Consider the following 15,303-nt stretch of genomic DNA (forward strand, 5'->3'; position numbering starts at 1 on the left):
TTGAACAGGACAACATCTTACTGTGAGGCGACAACGCTACCGCAGAACCACCACCACAGTACGCAAACGTAATATGGGTATTAAAAAAATTACTTTATTTTGCATTATTTTTTTGGACACACAGGGCATAGCTTTGCACATATCTGTGCCTACTACGCAATCTCTGACCTTCTAAATGGGCTTTTACAGCCCCTGTTCAATTTTTACTTTCTTTCTTGTAAATGGACATTTTCCATGTACACTTCGTACACCAACACCGGGTCTGCAGGACTGCCTATCTGCTTGCTGGATAACTCCAGCACCCTCATTTTCATGCAATTTACCTGCTTATAAGGTGATTTGCATGTCACAGACACTTCCTTATCCGCATGCTCATGCATGCCCCTCTGCTCGGTTTACTGGATTGCACGGCTGCTTACTTCCATGTAAGCTCAGTGCCACTCTGCCTAGATGGAAAATCACTCCATGTAGACTTTCTTGAATTTCCCCCTTTGTCTTTTACATGAAGTTTTAGCCAGGTTTCGGTGACTACAGCTATATCAGGGTTATAAAATAATAAGCATATTTGGAATTATTGGTGTTTATTGCAAGTTCATTTCAGATTAATTATAATTAAGGGACTAAATGAATCAAGAAATGGAAATGGCATGTTTTCAGGCTGCGGCCATCTATTTTGTTAAATGTCTAGCTACAAGCTGTTGTTGAAAAGCTTGCACACATTGTTAATTTCAGGATTGGAAGTCTTTATATCTTTGGGTGGTTTGCAGAATCAAAAGACAGGAGCGGACCAGCTTTTACAGAATACTGAGCTAACAATTCATTGCACCTCATTAAAATGAAAGAAAAGGAACATTAGTAGATGAGATACTAGGAGGGTCATCACTTAGGACACTTGAAATGTCTTAATCATAACTGCCACATAATTCTTCTACAGAGGAAAAGTATAAAATCTGTAGTGATAAGATATGACTCTGTTTCTTTAAATTAGGCGCCAGACTCTGTGTAAGGTAGCACCTATAAGGCTGTAGATAAATAAATGTTGATAACACTTGGTAATTCAGACCCTTTCACTTTGAGACTATTAATTTAGGGCTAGTAAAATCTGAAACTGTTTATTTTTATTATTATACTCATGATACAGCAATGTTGCATCATTGAAATGTTACAGCAGAACACAGAGTGTAGAGAATTAGCAGCAAAACCAGTCTATATTGTTTTATTAAAATCTGCTCAACAGCACAGCCTTTGCAAATTTTCTGAAGTCACGCGCTGTTTGTTTCAGAATCTGATATCCCCACCTCCTTTCCTGTCAAAAGTATAATCGTTTCCTTTATCTCATTTTCAGGGAGGAGAACCTTGTTCATTTGTCAACCATTTGTCTTAGGACCGCTGCATATTAATTTGTTTTAATCATGAAATATGCTTTAGGGAAGTTCTTGTAGGACCGCTGCATATTAATTTGTTTTAATCATGAAATATGCTTTAGAGAAGTTCTTGTAGGACCGCTGCATATTAATTTGTTTTATTCATGAAAGAGGTTTTAAAGACGCCCTTGTCTGCAAACGTGCCCAAAGCAATTAATAAAGTTGCAGTACTTGTTCGATGTCACGTAGTCAGTATGTTTTTAGGTAGAGCTGGAAATCAAGAGTCCTCACATCTGCACTTCTTTCTTCCTAATTATTATACCATGCTGCCCTCTTACCAACATTAATAATTAGTAAAAATATCAATTTGCTTTACTCAATGCGTTTTACTCCACCACAAATACATGATTAAGCTGTACATAACTTGATATCACTTTATCACTAACCTGACAGGAACAGAGTACAGTTGTAGTGACCTGTGCTACAAATGATACCCCTTTAATTTTGTGGAAAAATACCACCTTTAATGTAAGGAGCATTTTGAAATGTGTATCTTATGCCAACAGTGGATTCTGGTGTAGCAGCATACTCTTCGGTAGCAGAATATGCCCGGTGCTAGACAAATAAGTATTTATATCATCCTCTAATTTGCATAATGTATTAGCTAATCAGAAATGGGATAACTGTTCATACCAAAGAGCAGGTGCTCAGGTCATGCAGCCTTTTGTACCTTTCTGGGCTGGACTTGTCGACATCATGATAATGCACATAGAAGCAGCTACTTTGCCAGAGCAAGTTGCAACTGCGATGAAATAAATAAATTAATTATTCTGAAGTCCAAGACATGCCAAGTTATGCCTTTGCCACTCTCTACTTCTAAGGAAACTGAGAGCTTTCAGTTTTGAAATGGATCCCTAAAGTCATTAAATCACCACTCTGAGATGTCTCTCAGAATTAAGAAGAGGGAATCCATTTTCCCATTGCTGCCAGTCCAGTCAGGAGAGTTATTTATTTATTTGCAGTTGGTTTACCAGGATAGTCCATTGGGCCAAGATGAACCCGTTTTCAATGGAGTCCTGGGGAGAAAAGCTCCAGAAACAAGGTTACATAGTTTTAGATATAAATACATTATTAACAAACCAATTACAGTTGGAGCATCATACTGGTGATGACTGTTACAGTTGGTACATACTATAGAAGTGATTCAGACTGCATTATTTACAGAATTCAAATTGCAGTATTTACAGAATTGTACAGATTACTTGTTTGTAGATGGTACATAGTATAAAAGTGATTCATATTGCAGCATTTATAGAATTATACAGGTTACTGTTTGAACACACATAATCAATGGAACATTACAGGTGGTACCTACTGTAAAGGTAATTCATGTTTCAGTATTTACACATTAAGAGTATATTTTTCAAGTGACATTACTGATGAAATCGCCTAGGCATTTTGAGTTAGGTTGCTAGGTAAGGGATACAAAAATGATTTTGATTTGAATTAGGCAGGTAGTTAAAGGATGCAAGTTACTACAATAGGAGAGGCAGATACAAGGAAGCTTATTAGCAGGAGGAGGAAGGAAGTAAGGCGGTCATGAATTATGAAGGGTGGGTGCAAGCGCATTGAATTATGAAGGGTGGGTGCAAGAGCATTCCCACTGGGTTAGTAGATGAGAGTAAAGAGATTTTTGAATGTAAAGTGGTTGAAGGTGGTACGAACAGCTGAAGGTAGGGAGTTCCAGAGATGTGCTAAACTATAGGATAGGAGATTTTTACCTGGGGGACGTAATGGTATGTATAGTTTGAGTAGGTTCTGGTTATTGGTTCTGAGTTCTCTGTTGGGGAGGTGCATTTTAAAAGCAGGGGAAAGAGATGGACAAAGGAAGGGTTTAAAGATGAGCTTGTGGGCAAGAGTAAGTTGGCAATAGATGAGTCGGTTGGGTAGTTCTAACCATACTAGTTTGTGGAGAGAAGAACAATGGTGAGTAGATGCTTTGTGGCCATTAGCGAATTTAGCTATTTTATTGTAGCATGAGGAAAGTTGTGTTTTGAGGGAAGATTGTAGGTTAGTCATGAGTGGGGCTCCATATAGAAGAGAGGGAATAAGGAATGTGGAAGAGAGAGACTTCACTATTCCCTCTTGAGTCTGTACCTGTACTCTTATTGTTAATCAGTAACATTACCTGAAACATTGACAAACTGAAGACACTCCTATATACCAATGATCCTGTCATTTCCTTTGCTGTCCTGACCCTAACATATCAAAATGCTTCCTCACAGGAAATGTTAGCAAGGTCTGCATATAGTTTCATCAGTTCTAAAACAAAGGCCAAGCTTCTTATCTCTTTCCAAAAGTGTCCACTCCCCCCCTTGGAGAATATCAAACATTCAGGTGTTCAGTTAGTTGGACACTGGTCAAGGCCTGTACCCCTACTTAACATTTAAATCCAGCTTGGCTGGTGTTTGTTCCAACTGCATTAACAGCTAGGAGCCTTGTGTCAAATAAAAGGCTCTTGCACCCAAAAGCCAAAAAAAGAAGTGCAGACATTGTAGCTCTCTCTCCCAACTTGAGTAACAGGTACCCTCATTCCTTTAACCTCTGCTGGAAATGTAAATGAGATCTAATCAGCCTAACATGTCAGAGAGTTCGTCTTTCTGGCTTCTCTTCTAGAAGATAGATCTCCCATTCTCTGCAGGGTGGGGTGGTTGTCTATGAAAGCATGCTTGTTATGACATCTCTGATTTTCTACACACAGTATTTCTGACTCGTACCATTTTCTGGGACCTGAGGTATATCTATGACTGACTAACTTGATCATACACTCCACCAAATCATCAGAATTAACGATGAGCCTGTTCTCCTGAGCAGTCCATAAATATGCCTTAGTGACTGAAGATTTATCTGGCATCACCAGCTCTGCTGCAATATATGGAAGAGCTTGGCAGCTCCTGTCAGAGATGCATCTGAATCTGCCAACTTCAAAAGTACCTTGCATGCCTCATGAGGAACCACTACAAGGGTTGTACATGTCACCAAGCTCCCTTCCTGGTACCAGAATGTAGAAGGTTGTCCACCTAGTAGCTGCTACTAAGAAGTTCCCATTTACTCACGTTCATTCATGTGTACAGTAGTCATCTGCCTTGGAGTGTGTCTTTCTCTTTGATGTACCTATCAAGCATAAATAATATGCTTGCTCTTGATAGGCTGCCATTGCCCAACAGTAATCTAGGAGAGTACTAGACATGCCTCTTTACAACATACTTCAAACCTGGCTTCATTAATCAGTTCCTATTTTTCACATCAATATTGTGATAACTCTTGCTACAGTGTAGAACCTAATCATAATCCAGTATTGTATTAGACAGATTCCAGTATGGCATGGCTTCTGCCTGTATAAACTTGACCAGAATGTTGGCTACAGGTGTCATTTGAATCAATCAACATATCTGTTCAACAAACTGAAAACCGATTAATTAACAAATAAATAAGCAATCTTCCTGACCTATGATATGGATTTGAAATGTATTAATTTGAACTCTGTATGAATTTGAAAAAAATAATGAAATACTGCAATTTTATACTCATGATGTGGGTGAAATGCCTCCCCACACCTACTCATACATGAAGCTTAATCATACGCATATTCTTACTTAATGAAATTGACTGTGATATTGCTACACCTTGGAGAAATTAAGACTTCCCCACACCTGAAGAATTCAAATTCAGATGCTTATCTGCACTACATTCAAAGTATTCACAGCAAGGCTATGCCACCACGTCTTCACCAGGCTTACCTGATATCACCTGTATGCATAAAGTAATGGTATCTTCCTACGTTTAGTATGTAAACGTTTTGTTGTCTTATCTATTGCAGCTAGAAACCTGCCTTGCAAAACAATCAGAGATTCCAGGAATCCCAAAAGATAACCAATGTTATACTTTGAACAAGACAAAAAAATTATTGTTGACAAAATGGCACACAAAAATAGTTTTGCTACTGTCTGACTGCAGTACAACCAGAAATATTACTTTGTAAATAACTTGGCTGATATTTTACAGCAGGAGCATAGCTTTGTGCTCATTTTATTTTAACTCTATGGTCAGGTCATATCAAGCTTCAGAGTATCTCTGATCCTGCAGAGCTATTAATAGAATACTGTTGCCTAGTCACAGCCACACAGGTGTGACTGTTTCCTTAATTTGCATGTGAGTTGACATCCTTATTGCAGAATATTACAAGAGCTGGGGAAAAGCAACGAATGGCAACAAAACATCCGCCTTTGGGATTCTGGCCTCCTTTGAGACCTAGAATGCTACAAAAATACATGCTTTTTGTTTTGCTCCATATCAGGGAACTAGCGAGCTCTCACTACAGCCTTGCTTACTGTCTACAGGGCTTGTTCCTTTTGCTTTTACAGAATATACTAAAATAGTTCAGAAAGGTGTGAATTCTTTCTTTGCCTTACAGCTAAAAGCATTGGACTGTAGTTTATAACCCCATTCCTCCAATATTTAGTGAGTGTAACCCAGAAATGATGTATGAGATTCCGTTAGGATACCTCCTGACAAATAATAAATTTATTATAATATAAAAATCATGAAAAGAATCTAGACTTGATGAAGAGTTTATCAGGTGATCCTGGATAGGACTATGCAGCTGAACAGCTGTATTTTCATTCTTATTTTCATATGACCTTCTTAGAGACAATTTATGAGTCATATTGTTTGCTCTTATCTATTATTTTAGGATTTTAGTGCATATTCCATGAAAACAAGTGAGTTATTGCCTCTTTCATATAGTTAGGTTAGCCTTTGAAAAAAATCCTGCAAAACATATGTATATATTCGTGTGCATGCACACATCTTCTTTAATCATAGACAGATAATTTAATGATAGATGATGGATACGGATTTGTGTGTGCACCTTTCTGTCTCTGTCTCTGTGGTGGTACAGTGGTTAATTTTGCTGCCTCAGCTTCAGATTGCTGGTTCTTCAGTTCACTTATTAGCTAAGGTGGCTTCCATGTGGAGTCTGAACACTTCTCTGCTGTGTAACAGTGGGTTTGCTGGGTACTCCTGTTTCCTGCCACATCCCAAAGGTGTGCTGTAGGTGAATTGACTACCCCTTAAATTTGTGTGTGTATAGCTCTCAACCTTTGATCTCCAAAATGTGGAACATTATCCTTTGTAATATGGAACAAATGGGCAAAATTTGGAATGCTTAGCTGGTTAACAACATAGGTTCATAGTTAAGGACTAGGCTAGCTGTCCTTTTAATCCTAGCCTATTTCCCTTTTTTGTGCTCAAAGTAACCGATCCCATTTAATTATGGACTGGTCTTTCCTGTCCCATGGTCGATAATTGCATATTACCCCTAATGAGAATAACTGGGATCAAACCATACATAGTTTGAGGGCACCTATGTTGTGTTAAAGCATTTAGGAGTTGCCTCTACAACATCAATGAGGAAGCTCAGAAGATAGTTAAAATGAGATAATTTATACTTAAACCACGTCCTTTTGGAGAACTGATATGATTTGGTACTATTTATTACCTGATGGCAATTAAAAGATTCTTAACCTTTTCATTATGGAAGTGTGCAAAGCACGGCCTTTTTATGATGCAAAATGAGGAACGTTCCTCCTAATAAGGTGCACGTGTGTGCGTGCGTGTGCTACTATAGCAATAACCCATGCCTGGGTGTGGATAATGCTGGATTTACCCACGGTTGGTGTGGTTTGGTCATGAGGGAGAAGCCCGATGTTATATATATATAAAACAATATTTTTATGACAGCTAGCCCATCTGTCCTAAATTGTCTGTTATGGCCATCCTACCTTTCTTCCAGCTTTTCCCAGTTAGGGGTCACCACAGCAGATCACCTGTCTGCTCATAACTGGCATTGGAGTTTTATGGTGTCGAGTTGCCAGCCCAGTCCCCAACCTTCCACAGAAGGCACACACATGCACGCACATCTAGGACCAATTTAGAGTGTTCAGTCCACCTACAGCATGTCTTTGGGAGGAAACTCGAGTACCCGGAGGAAACCCACATGATCACAGGGAGGACATACAGACTCCGCACAGAAGGCACCCTAGCCGAGGATCGACCGGAGAACATCTTGCTGTGAGGCAGCAACGCTAACCGCTGTACCACTGTGGCTACCCTTTCTGTTTATACCTCTCTAGGGTTACCACCTGTCCTACTTTGCGAGGGACAGTCCCTCTTTGGGCAGTTGTGTCCTGACAAAAAGTATTAAAAATGGCAAATGTCCTGAGATTGTAGGACATAACTATGTCCTATATTTTATGTAATAGTTGCATAAAACAGTTATTCTGTATCTAAAATACCTAAATGTTATAAGAAACAGAATAAGCAACTAAAATGCTACAAGAATAAGTTATTATATAGGCAAAAAGTTATGTTCTATCCTTTGTACTGACCGTGGGTATGTGTCGGCCTGTAAAATCTGATGTTTGTCCTGAAAATGTCCCACTTTCACCATTTGAAAAGGTGGCAACCCTATACCTCTCTGATTTAATTCATCTGGCAACCGACTGAATTACTGCTTTTTATATATTCTTCTTCTTTCAGCTTTTCCTGGTTAGGGGTCACCACAGCGGATCACCTGTCCGCTCATGATTGGCAGTGGAATAACTGTATAACACTGTATCTACTTTTGTACCAATTAATGTTTTAATATTTTCTGTATCTATGTTCTTGTTGGAGTTTTTCTCCCTGGGCCTCCATTGAAAATGGGTTCTTTTAGGCGCAGTGGACTTTCCCGGTAAACAAATGCAATAAATAAATAAGTAAAATATATGGTATACAGAATAGTAAATGACAGTTTGTTTTTGGTGTTGCGTCCTGCCCTGCTGATCTGAAATAACTCATCCTGGAATAGGACAGGAAACAGGGAGCTCAAAATGTCACTTGTATTATGGGAAGTGCAAATGCAAGTTATTTAGTTTGTACGTTATTAAATAGTTGTAATTAAACGGTAAAGCTGAATGGAAAGTTCACAGCAGAAACAGTAAAAATAAATAAATAAAAGAAGTGTGATATTGTATATAATACAAACGCTTTTAAAAACACACATCACTTCTGAGCTAGATCTGTTCCGAAAACTAGATCTGCCCCGTAAAAGTAAAAGGTCTTTGGTAGATTCGATGTCGCTTTACACTTCCGAACCTCCACACAGCTGTGTGTAGCATACCTTTCAACCTCTTAGACCAAGAAAACTGGACAAAGACATATAGAAAAGTGGGATAAAGCCCCATTTACTCTTACAAACTTAGAAAGTTGATAGAGTAACAGGTTTTGCAGTAGCATGACTTTTCTGAAGGATATAAAGTCTTAAACTCAAATGTCTGTCATTATTTTCTAACTTCAGCCTTTAATGATTTGCCACTAGTTTTGCAGGAAAAGCGCAATTTTATGAAAAACGGACCACAAATAAAAGGCAAAAATCTGTACATTTGAGAGGTATGCAGCATTTTTAATATTTACTTAGACACGACCTCCCCAGTCGCCTAGAGGTCAAAATCTCTCCAGATATTGCTTCGTATACAAATACATAATTTCAGCTGTTGTATCATCATCAGACAAAGACATTTTTTACAGTAGTTTACTTCTTACCATGAAGGGTACATGTCTAATTTCAGAGTTACTTTGACATTAACAGGTGCTATCTGCCAAGTGAAGTGGGTGAAGTATTTAATTTACTACGACATGAAATACGCTAGTACCTGGCCGCAGTGCCCCTCCCACTGACTACTAACCTGTACATGGATTAGATTTAACTTTTAATGGGGGTACCGCCTATTTTTGCAGTGCACATGGGTAGATGTTTTTCACAAAAAGATGCTCAGATATAATATATAATGACAAGCAATGCAGAAACGTGTTAACCATGTAAGTAAAACTGGGGTGCTTCATTTATCTGTATTTTCCCAAATGCATCCACGTTTCAATGACCAGAATAATGTCTTAAGAATCTTAAGTTTTGTTAGGCAGACTGTACTCCTAACTAAGGCAAATTGCTTTTTAACATGATACTATAGTACAAGTTGTTACTTTTCAGACGTACATGTTTCACTCAGTTACATGTAATTTAAAACAATTGGTAGAAAACTAAAAACCCTTTTCAGAACAAGTCGCGATTAATACTTTGTTTCCTAGTTTTAGTCGCGATGCATCTCTTCAGGCCAGGAAAATCGGAATAGGTGGTCATCCTATGCTATGGATGCATCTCAAACGGATTTAATTAAGTTTAGTTGCGGTTCTGTACCTTCGGATGTAATCCTGGAATAGTGTTCTCATGTTATATTAGAACACTTAGCATTTTGTAAGGTTTCTAGCTGCATTGGACTTCCCGCGTTTTGGGCAGTGGTCACGGAATTGTACTCTCTCAGTGCTTGACGATTACACTGAATGGCGTTGCAAGTATTACAACTCATACTGGGAGCTGCAGTGCTAACTTTTTTCAAGTGCTTATCGTATAAACTGCTGTCATTTGATTTAGCATATTTAAATTGTGTGGTCAAATGACGCTACTGAAATTATTTTTGAATCAAATTAAATTAGTGTTGTGTGAGCAAGGTACTTAAGGACACATAGGGCCAAAGGGGTGAATCCAGCTAAAGACGCACGCACACAGTGTGTCTGACTCTGCGCGCTTGTGTGTGCGGTGCACTCGATGTTTTGAGCCTATGACGCTGGTCAGTGTTTTTCTGGGCATGAGACAAAAATCTTACTTGCAGACCAGTGCCCACTGAATTCCATAGAAATGGATTTGGCTGTCCGATATTGTAATTACTTATTATAAAATCGACTGTTAAGAGTAGTAATACCAAACATTCAGTGCCTGCTTCTTGAAAGTCTGAGTTTAAGCTGTCATAATAATTATTTTCATGACATGCAGAGAGAAAAAAAACGAGCCATCTAGATTCCTTACCAAAGTACACTTCTTTTTCACACCTTGGACACTTTGGCATGTTGCAGAAGTTTCAGGACAAACGTCTGTGCTTAAAGTGATGTACAACTTAGGACGAAGCGTCGATCCCCAGCGCTGACAGTTCCTTGCCTGTTGGCTGTGTGTTTGTGGAGCCTGGAGTCTATCCCGCTCCAGGCTTTATATCAGGACTTTTTTTTTGTTTTGCACACGTAGCAAAGGGCGAGTCTTGGTAGCTGGAGCTTGCCCGCTGCGCACGGCACAAGCATCAAGGGATGCAGGACTGGAGCAGAGCCCAATGAAACCGGGACACGGGGGTGTGGCAAGACACAAACACTAAATTAGAAGAATGAAGCTCCAGGCACAAAGCCAACAAAATGGCCTTTGAAGGGAGACCAGTGTTTGATGCCCTTCTACCTCATGCGCACCTTTTCATTAGAGAACAGTCTCTAAAACGTACTTCTCAATTGTCCTTTATTTTGCAGAATGTCTCAGATATTGCCTCAAAATTTCTCTAATCTCTGGTAAAAAATTTCTATTTGTAGTAAACCACCCAGGATTACAGTCGTTAATAACGTCAGACTACTTCTTATTCAGAAAAATGCTATGGATGCACACTTGGTTGTTTTCTTAACTTTAAATGAATTAGAGTGCTATTTTACAGTTAACCCTGATTTGGGGGACCTTTCCCATGCATCAACATCATAATAATTATTTTTTGTTGTATCCAGAATTCTTGAATAAAGAAGTTGAGAGGTATGACTAAAAGGCGTTGAACTGTTTAAAATAAATTTGGAATTACGTGTTAGTAGAGCAGACACTAGAAACTTATCACAATATATTCGATGAAAATCGAGTGGCTAAGGGCAGTAGACCTGGTAGGTAAGAACTAAGGAATGACAGTTAGTCATAGCTCTTAGCAGGTGTTGTGCTGCGATCACCTAATGAGCAGGGAGGAACGCAGGCTGCATAGCTCATCTGTGGTACTCTAATAAATGAGGTGAGATGAAAGGAGTAAGCTGTCAATATACACAGCAAGCTGGAAACCCCTTGTGAATATTATAGCCTCGTCGTAACGTTTTCTGAAGCATTATTGTTTTGGAATTAATTTTTATTGCCAGTTATACTCCTCATATGAAAGGTGTAAGAGGCTTTGAAAAAAAAAAAAAAGATTTTAGTATGCCATTTGATTTTTTAGTTTCTTAGTTTATTCAGTTTTTCTCCAAACCTTCCCACAAAACGATATTACTACAAATTAGAGAATGATTTACATACTTTTGAAAAGTATTTGTGAATTAAAAAGGTTCTTTGTAAGACTAGCTTTTTATATTGTGGTTTCTCTGGTACATCTTGACAAATGTTCATTTTTCAAACTGTGTTGCTTGTTCCAGCTGCAAGGGTAGGTAGACAACTTAAATTCTAGATAGTAAGAAACTCCTTACAAGTATGAACAAGTTTTATGGGCCATCCTTTTCAACAAAATAAATGCAAAACAACACAATTTTAGCATAAATATGTATAGTTTAATATTATTTGTGATATGAAGGTTATACTCAATTTCAAGCGTTTGTTACTTAGACTTGCTTCTGAAAGTAACCAATGCACTTTAAACTTCTGGTAAAGATTGATACACCCATCCTTGCCCCACCCATTTCAGATAGCAAATGGACATTGTTTATCTTTCAAAGTTAATAATCATGCTAGCAGCAGTCATGAAAAACAGTAAATAACATGCTAAGTGCAACGGATGAGCAATATATTAATGTTGTGTGCAGTTTAAAATATATTTTGTAATATTTTATGAAGTGGTATATATATTGAAACTATTACACTAGATAAGCATTGGAGATGTACAAAATGTATTAAATTGAAATCAGGAAGAAGAACGAATAACATTTTACACTGTTTCCTGCAAGGTATACATGATGATAGGAGGTACTGCCATCCATGCCAGGAAAAATAGGGTGGTGGATTGTAACTTATGCCAGCACAGCTAGCTGGAATTTTGTAACTAATTCGATGTACTTTATATATCAAACTGATTTGTACAGATGTTGTGCTGAAAATGTGTTTGTGAGGTTTGCTTGTATTAAAATGTATCAACAGTATGCCCTGCTAGCAGGAAAAGAAATGTACATATATTATTGTAACTGAATTAATTGTATGCCTTCTAACAACATATACTAGACGTGAAGAGGTTAATCTTAATCCACCTGACTTTGCAAAATATTCTTGAAATTAAATTACTTTATGGGTTAAGCCATAAATATGTTATCCCACAGTTTTGAATGGAGACAGAGATGCAGTGTCTGTGCTAGAGAATAGTGTGTAGCTCCTGTAGGAAGAATGGAATAGTTTTATGGTTCTATGACTTCCAGCAACTGCACCATGTCTGAGCAAAGCTCTGTCTGTGTGTATTGTAGCACATAGGTGCTAAACTCTGATAGCTTCTAGTGATGGGGAATAGTGTGGGAACCATAATCAGATGACCAGATGTATGTGATGTCATTCTGTACAGAAATAATGTTTTAATATTAGAGGAGACTGAAGTCTCAACAGCATTTTGTATTCTGACTTGGATCTGACAACAAGGACCACTCATCCATCTTGTCTTGCTTTATTCAGTAAGTAGAAACAGTAACTCGTTTAGCCAATCAGGAATAGATAGTGAGATTAGCTAAATACTGTTTTTCTATAACTGTGCGAAACCTTCCAGCTGTGTTATTTTTAATATTCCCTGTGGCTGAAACCCTGGTGTTTATTGTAAATGGATATTTAGTATTTTCTTGTTCTTTTATTATTTATTATTAAACGTATTTACATTTTTCATTGTGGTTTGTTCTTTATAGAAAATATTTAAGCTTTGAGAGTATTTGAATATATTTATTTGGTGACAACTTTGGCCACTCCCAAAAGCCTTGCTGTTTGGTCAACATTATCATTTGTATTAATATTAATTTCACTTAGTATAATTGGATAGCATTGTAAGCGCCTTAACGTAGCTGGCATGGGTTCTGGTGGTAGTGATAACTACTTTATAGTCTGGGCAGAAGGGGGCGCAGCAGGTGAATCTGTGCTAGACATTCCCATGTGTGTGTGTGTGTATGTAATTGTGTGTGTGTGTGTGTTTGTGCAAATCAAATCTCAAAGTGTGTGTGTGTGTGTGTGTGTGTGTGTGTGTGTGTGTGTGTGTGTGTGTCAGTTGCTTGGAGCAGGGACACAAAGCAGTGGTTTCACAGAGAGGGATTGTATGGAGTGTGAGCAGTCTAAAAGCATATTACTGTCCCAAGGCAGATGGAGACAAACACACACCAGTGATGTGAGCAGGACAACTGCCTATCTACGGACCACTATTACAACACTACATAGATACAAGACATGCCACAGACACTACATCTTTCAAGACAGTCAATATGACCTTCTAGGAATGTGGACATCGACATGGATACTGGCAGTTATGGTGTACATACCTGTGAAGCAGTGTGTTCAATGTAGGAATCCATCCTGAAGTGGGGTATGGCCATCTGTTGCCTGGATGACCACTATCGCTATACAGGATTACAATGGTCATGCCCATACACATAGAGGCACATAACCGACACAAGGTGTCACTGGGCATGCTCACACACTTAGTAGCACACGTCCGTTGGAATGCACTATGTGTCCATCTACACAATGGCGTACTGGGCATGCTCACACACTTAGTAGCGAAGGGCTGTCTTGTATGCACTCTGATTCTAAACACGGAAGGGCACAGTGTGTCGATAGTCATCATTGTTAGCATGAACGCTGCACTACATATATCTGACACTGGTCTTCTACACAACTTCTGCTGCTGTCCATCACCTTAGCTGTACCAATCTAAACCTGGCACACTAATATCACCCGTGGTGATGTCCTGCCAGGAGTGGCTACTTCACACATATAGTACCATTCATAGATGAATATCCTAAGACCAGGTAAACACCCTGACACCTAGAGGACAACTGCATTGCATGTGTATGCTAAACAGTGCTAGATGTGTAGCGTTCGTAATCACAGCTGCCAATCTAGATCCAACAATGGGGAATACTGACATCTGTGCAGTGAGGAACACCTGGCATAAGACTCAGTTGTGCACAATAGCACTACCATCGTATACCTCAGATACAGACATGTGGGCCATAACATCGTTATGGACCTCTCCAGGTGGTAGTGTCCCCATGTACATGAAGGCCACTCACATGTACTGACCAGTACACTCTCAAAAGCCGTCACAGATGTGTCAGGTGCAGATCACAGTGTCAAATGCTGCATTCTAGGATGTAGCCCTCAGGCATCACCATGTCCTTGGACCAGCAACACACATCCATACATTAGTACAACACCATGTTACTCATGACCAGTGGACTGTGCCTAGCTCTACAGCAACTGTGCAGACTACCCATGTACTGACAGGGTTCCATCATGTGTTATGCAATGCAATGATACCACTGTTCATAACCAGGTCAGCTGTACACATAACAGGGGCCCTGGGTCATATACAGCTGTAACAGATAACTGTTGCTGTACACCAGTAAACCCACTCATGTTTGGATATGACATACATGTACCTGCCGTGGATATGTACATGCCCCCCACACACACAACACATATGTACATAGCATAGCTTTTGCTGTCCCTCATGCAGACAAGTGGCTACAGCAATTACACGCATGCACATGGAATGTAGGTCCATGGCTGTTGAATGCTAACAGTACATAAGGTGTGATAGCAATGTTGACTGAGTTAACATTCCCTCTGTGCTGGTTACCCATGACAACTATCATATCATACAACAGTCCATGTGTCATGTATGTCATCACACATGTCCACCAATTGCAATGCATACAAACATGGCTACATGACAGGAATGTAGGACCTACACACATGTAGTGATGTGCATTCAGCTACCATGCATGTGCAGTAGCTGATGTTTGCAGTTCATCTGTGTCTTACTAC

The 15,303-nt window shown here is 39.0% G+C and overlaps 1 protein-coding gene across 1 annotated transcript in view; it reads right to left on the minus strand.

Annotated features, from left to right (window-relative positions):
* CRIP1 (cysteine rich protein 1) overlaps window positions 1–10,503 on the minus strand; it is a 118,630-nt gene extending 108,127 nt beyond the window's left edge. Inside the window, exon 1 of the mRNA XM_044074104.1 lies at window positions 10,327–10,503. Within this exon, the coding sequence (XP_043930039.1) occupies window positions 10,327–10,366 (40 nt within the window). The 5' untranslated portion in view covers window positions 10,367–10,503. The remainder of the gene's footprint in view (window positions 1–10,326) is intronic.
* Window positions 10,504–15,303: the final 4,800 nt, after the last annotated feature.

Source organism: Protopterus annectens, chromosome 6.part0 (genome assembly GCF_019279795.1).
Source record: "Protopterus annectens isolate FY-2018-M chromosome 6.part0, PAN1.0, whole genome shotgun sequence".
Taxonomy (NCBI): Eukaryota; Metazoa; Chordata; order Ceratodontiformes; family Protopteridae; genus Protopterus; species Protopterus annectens.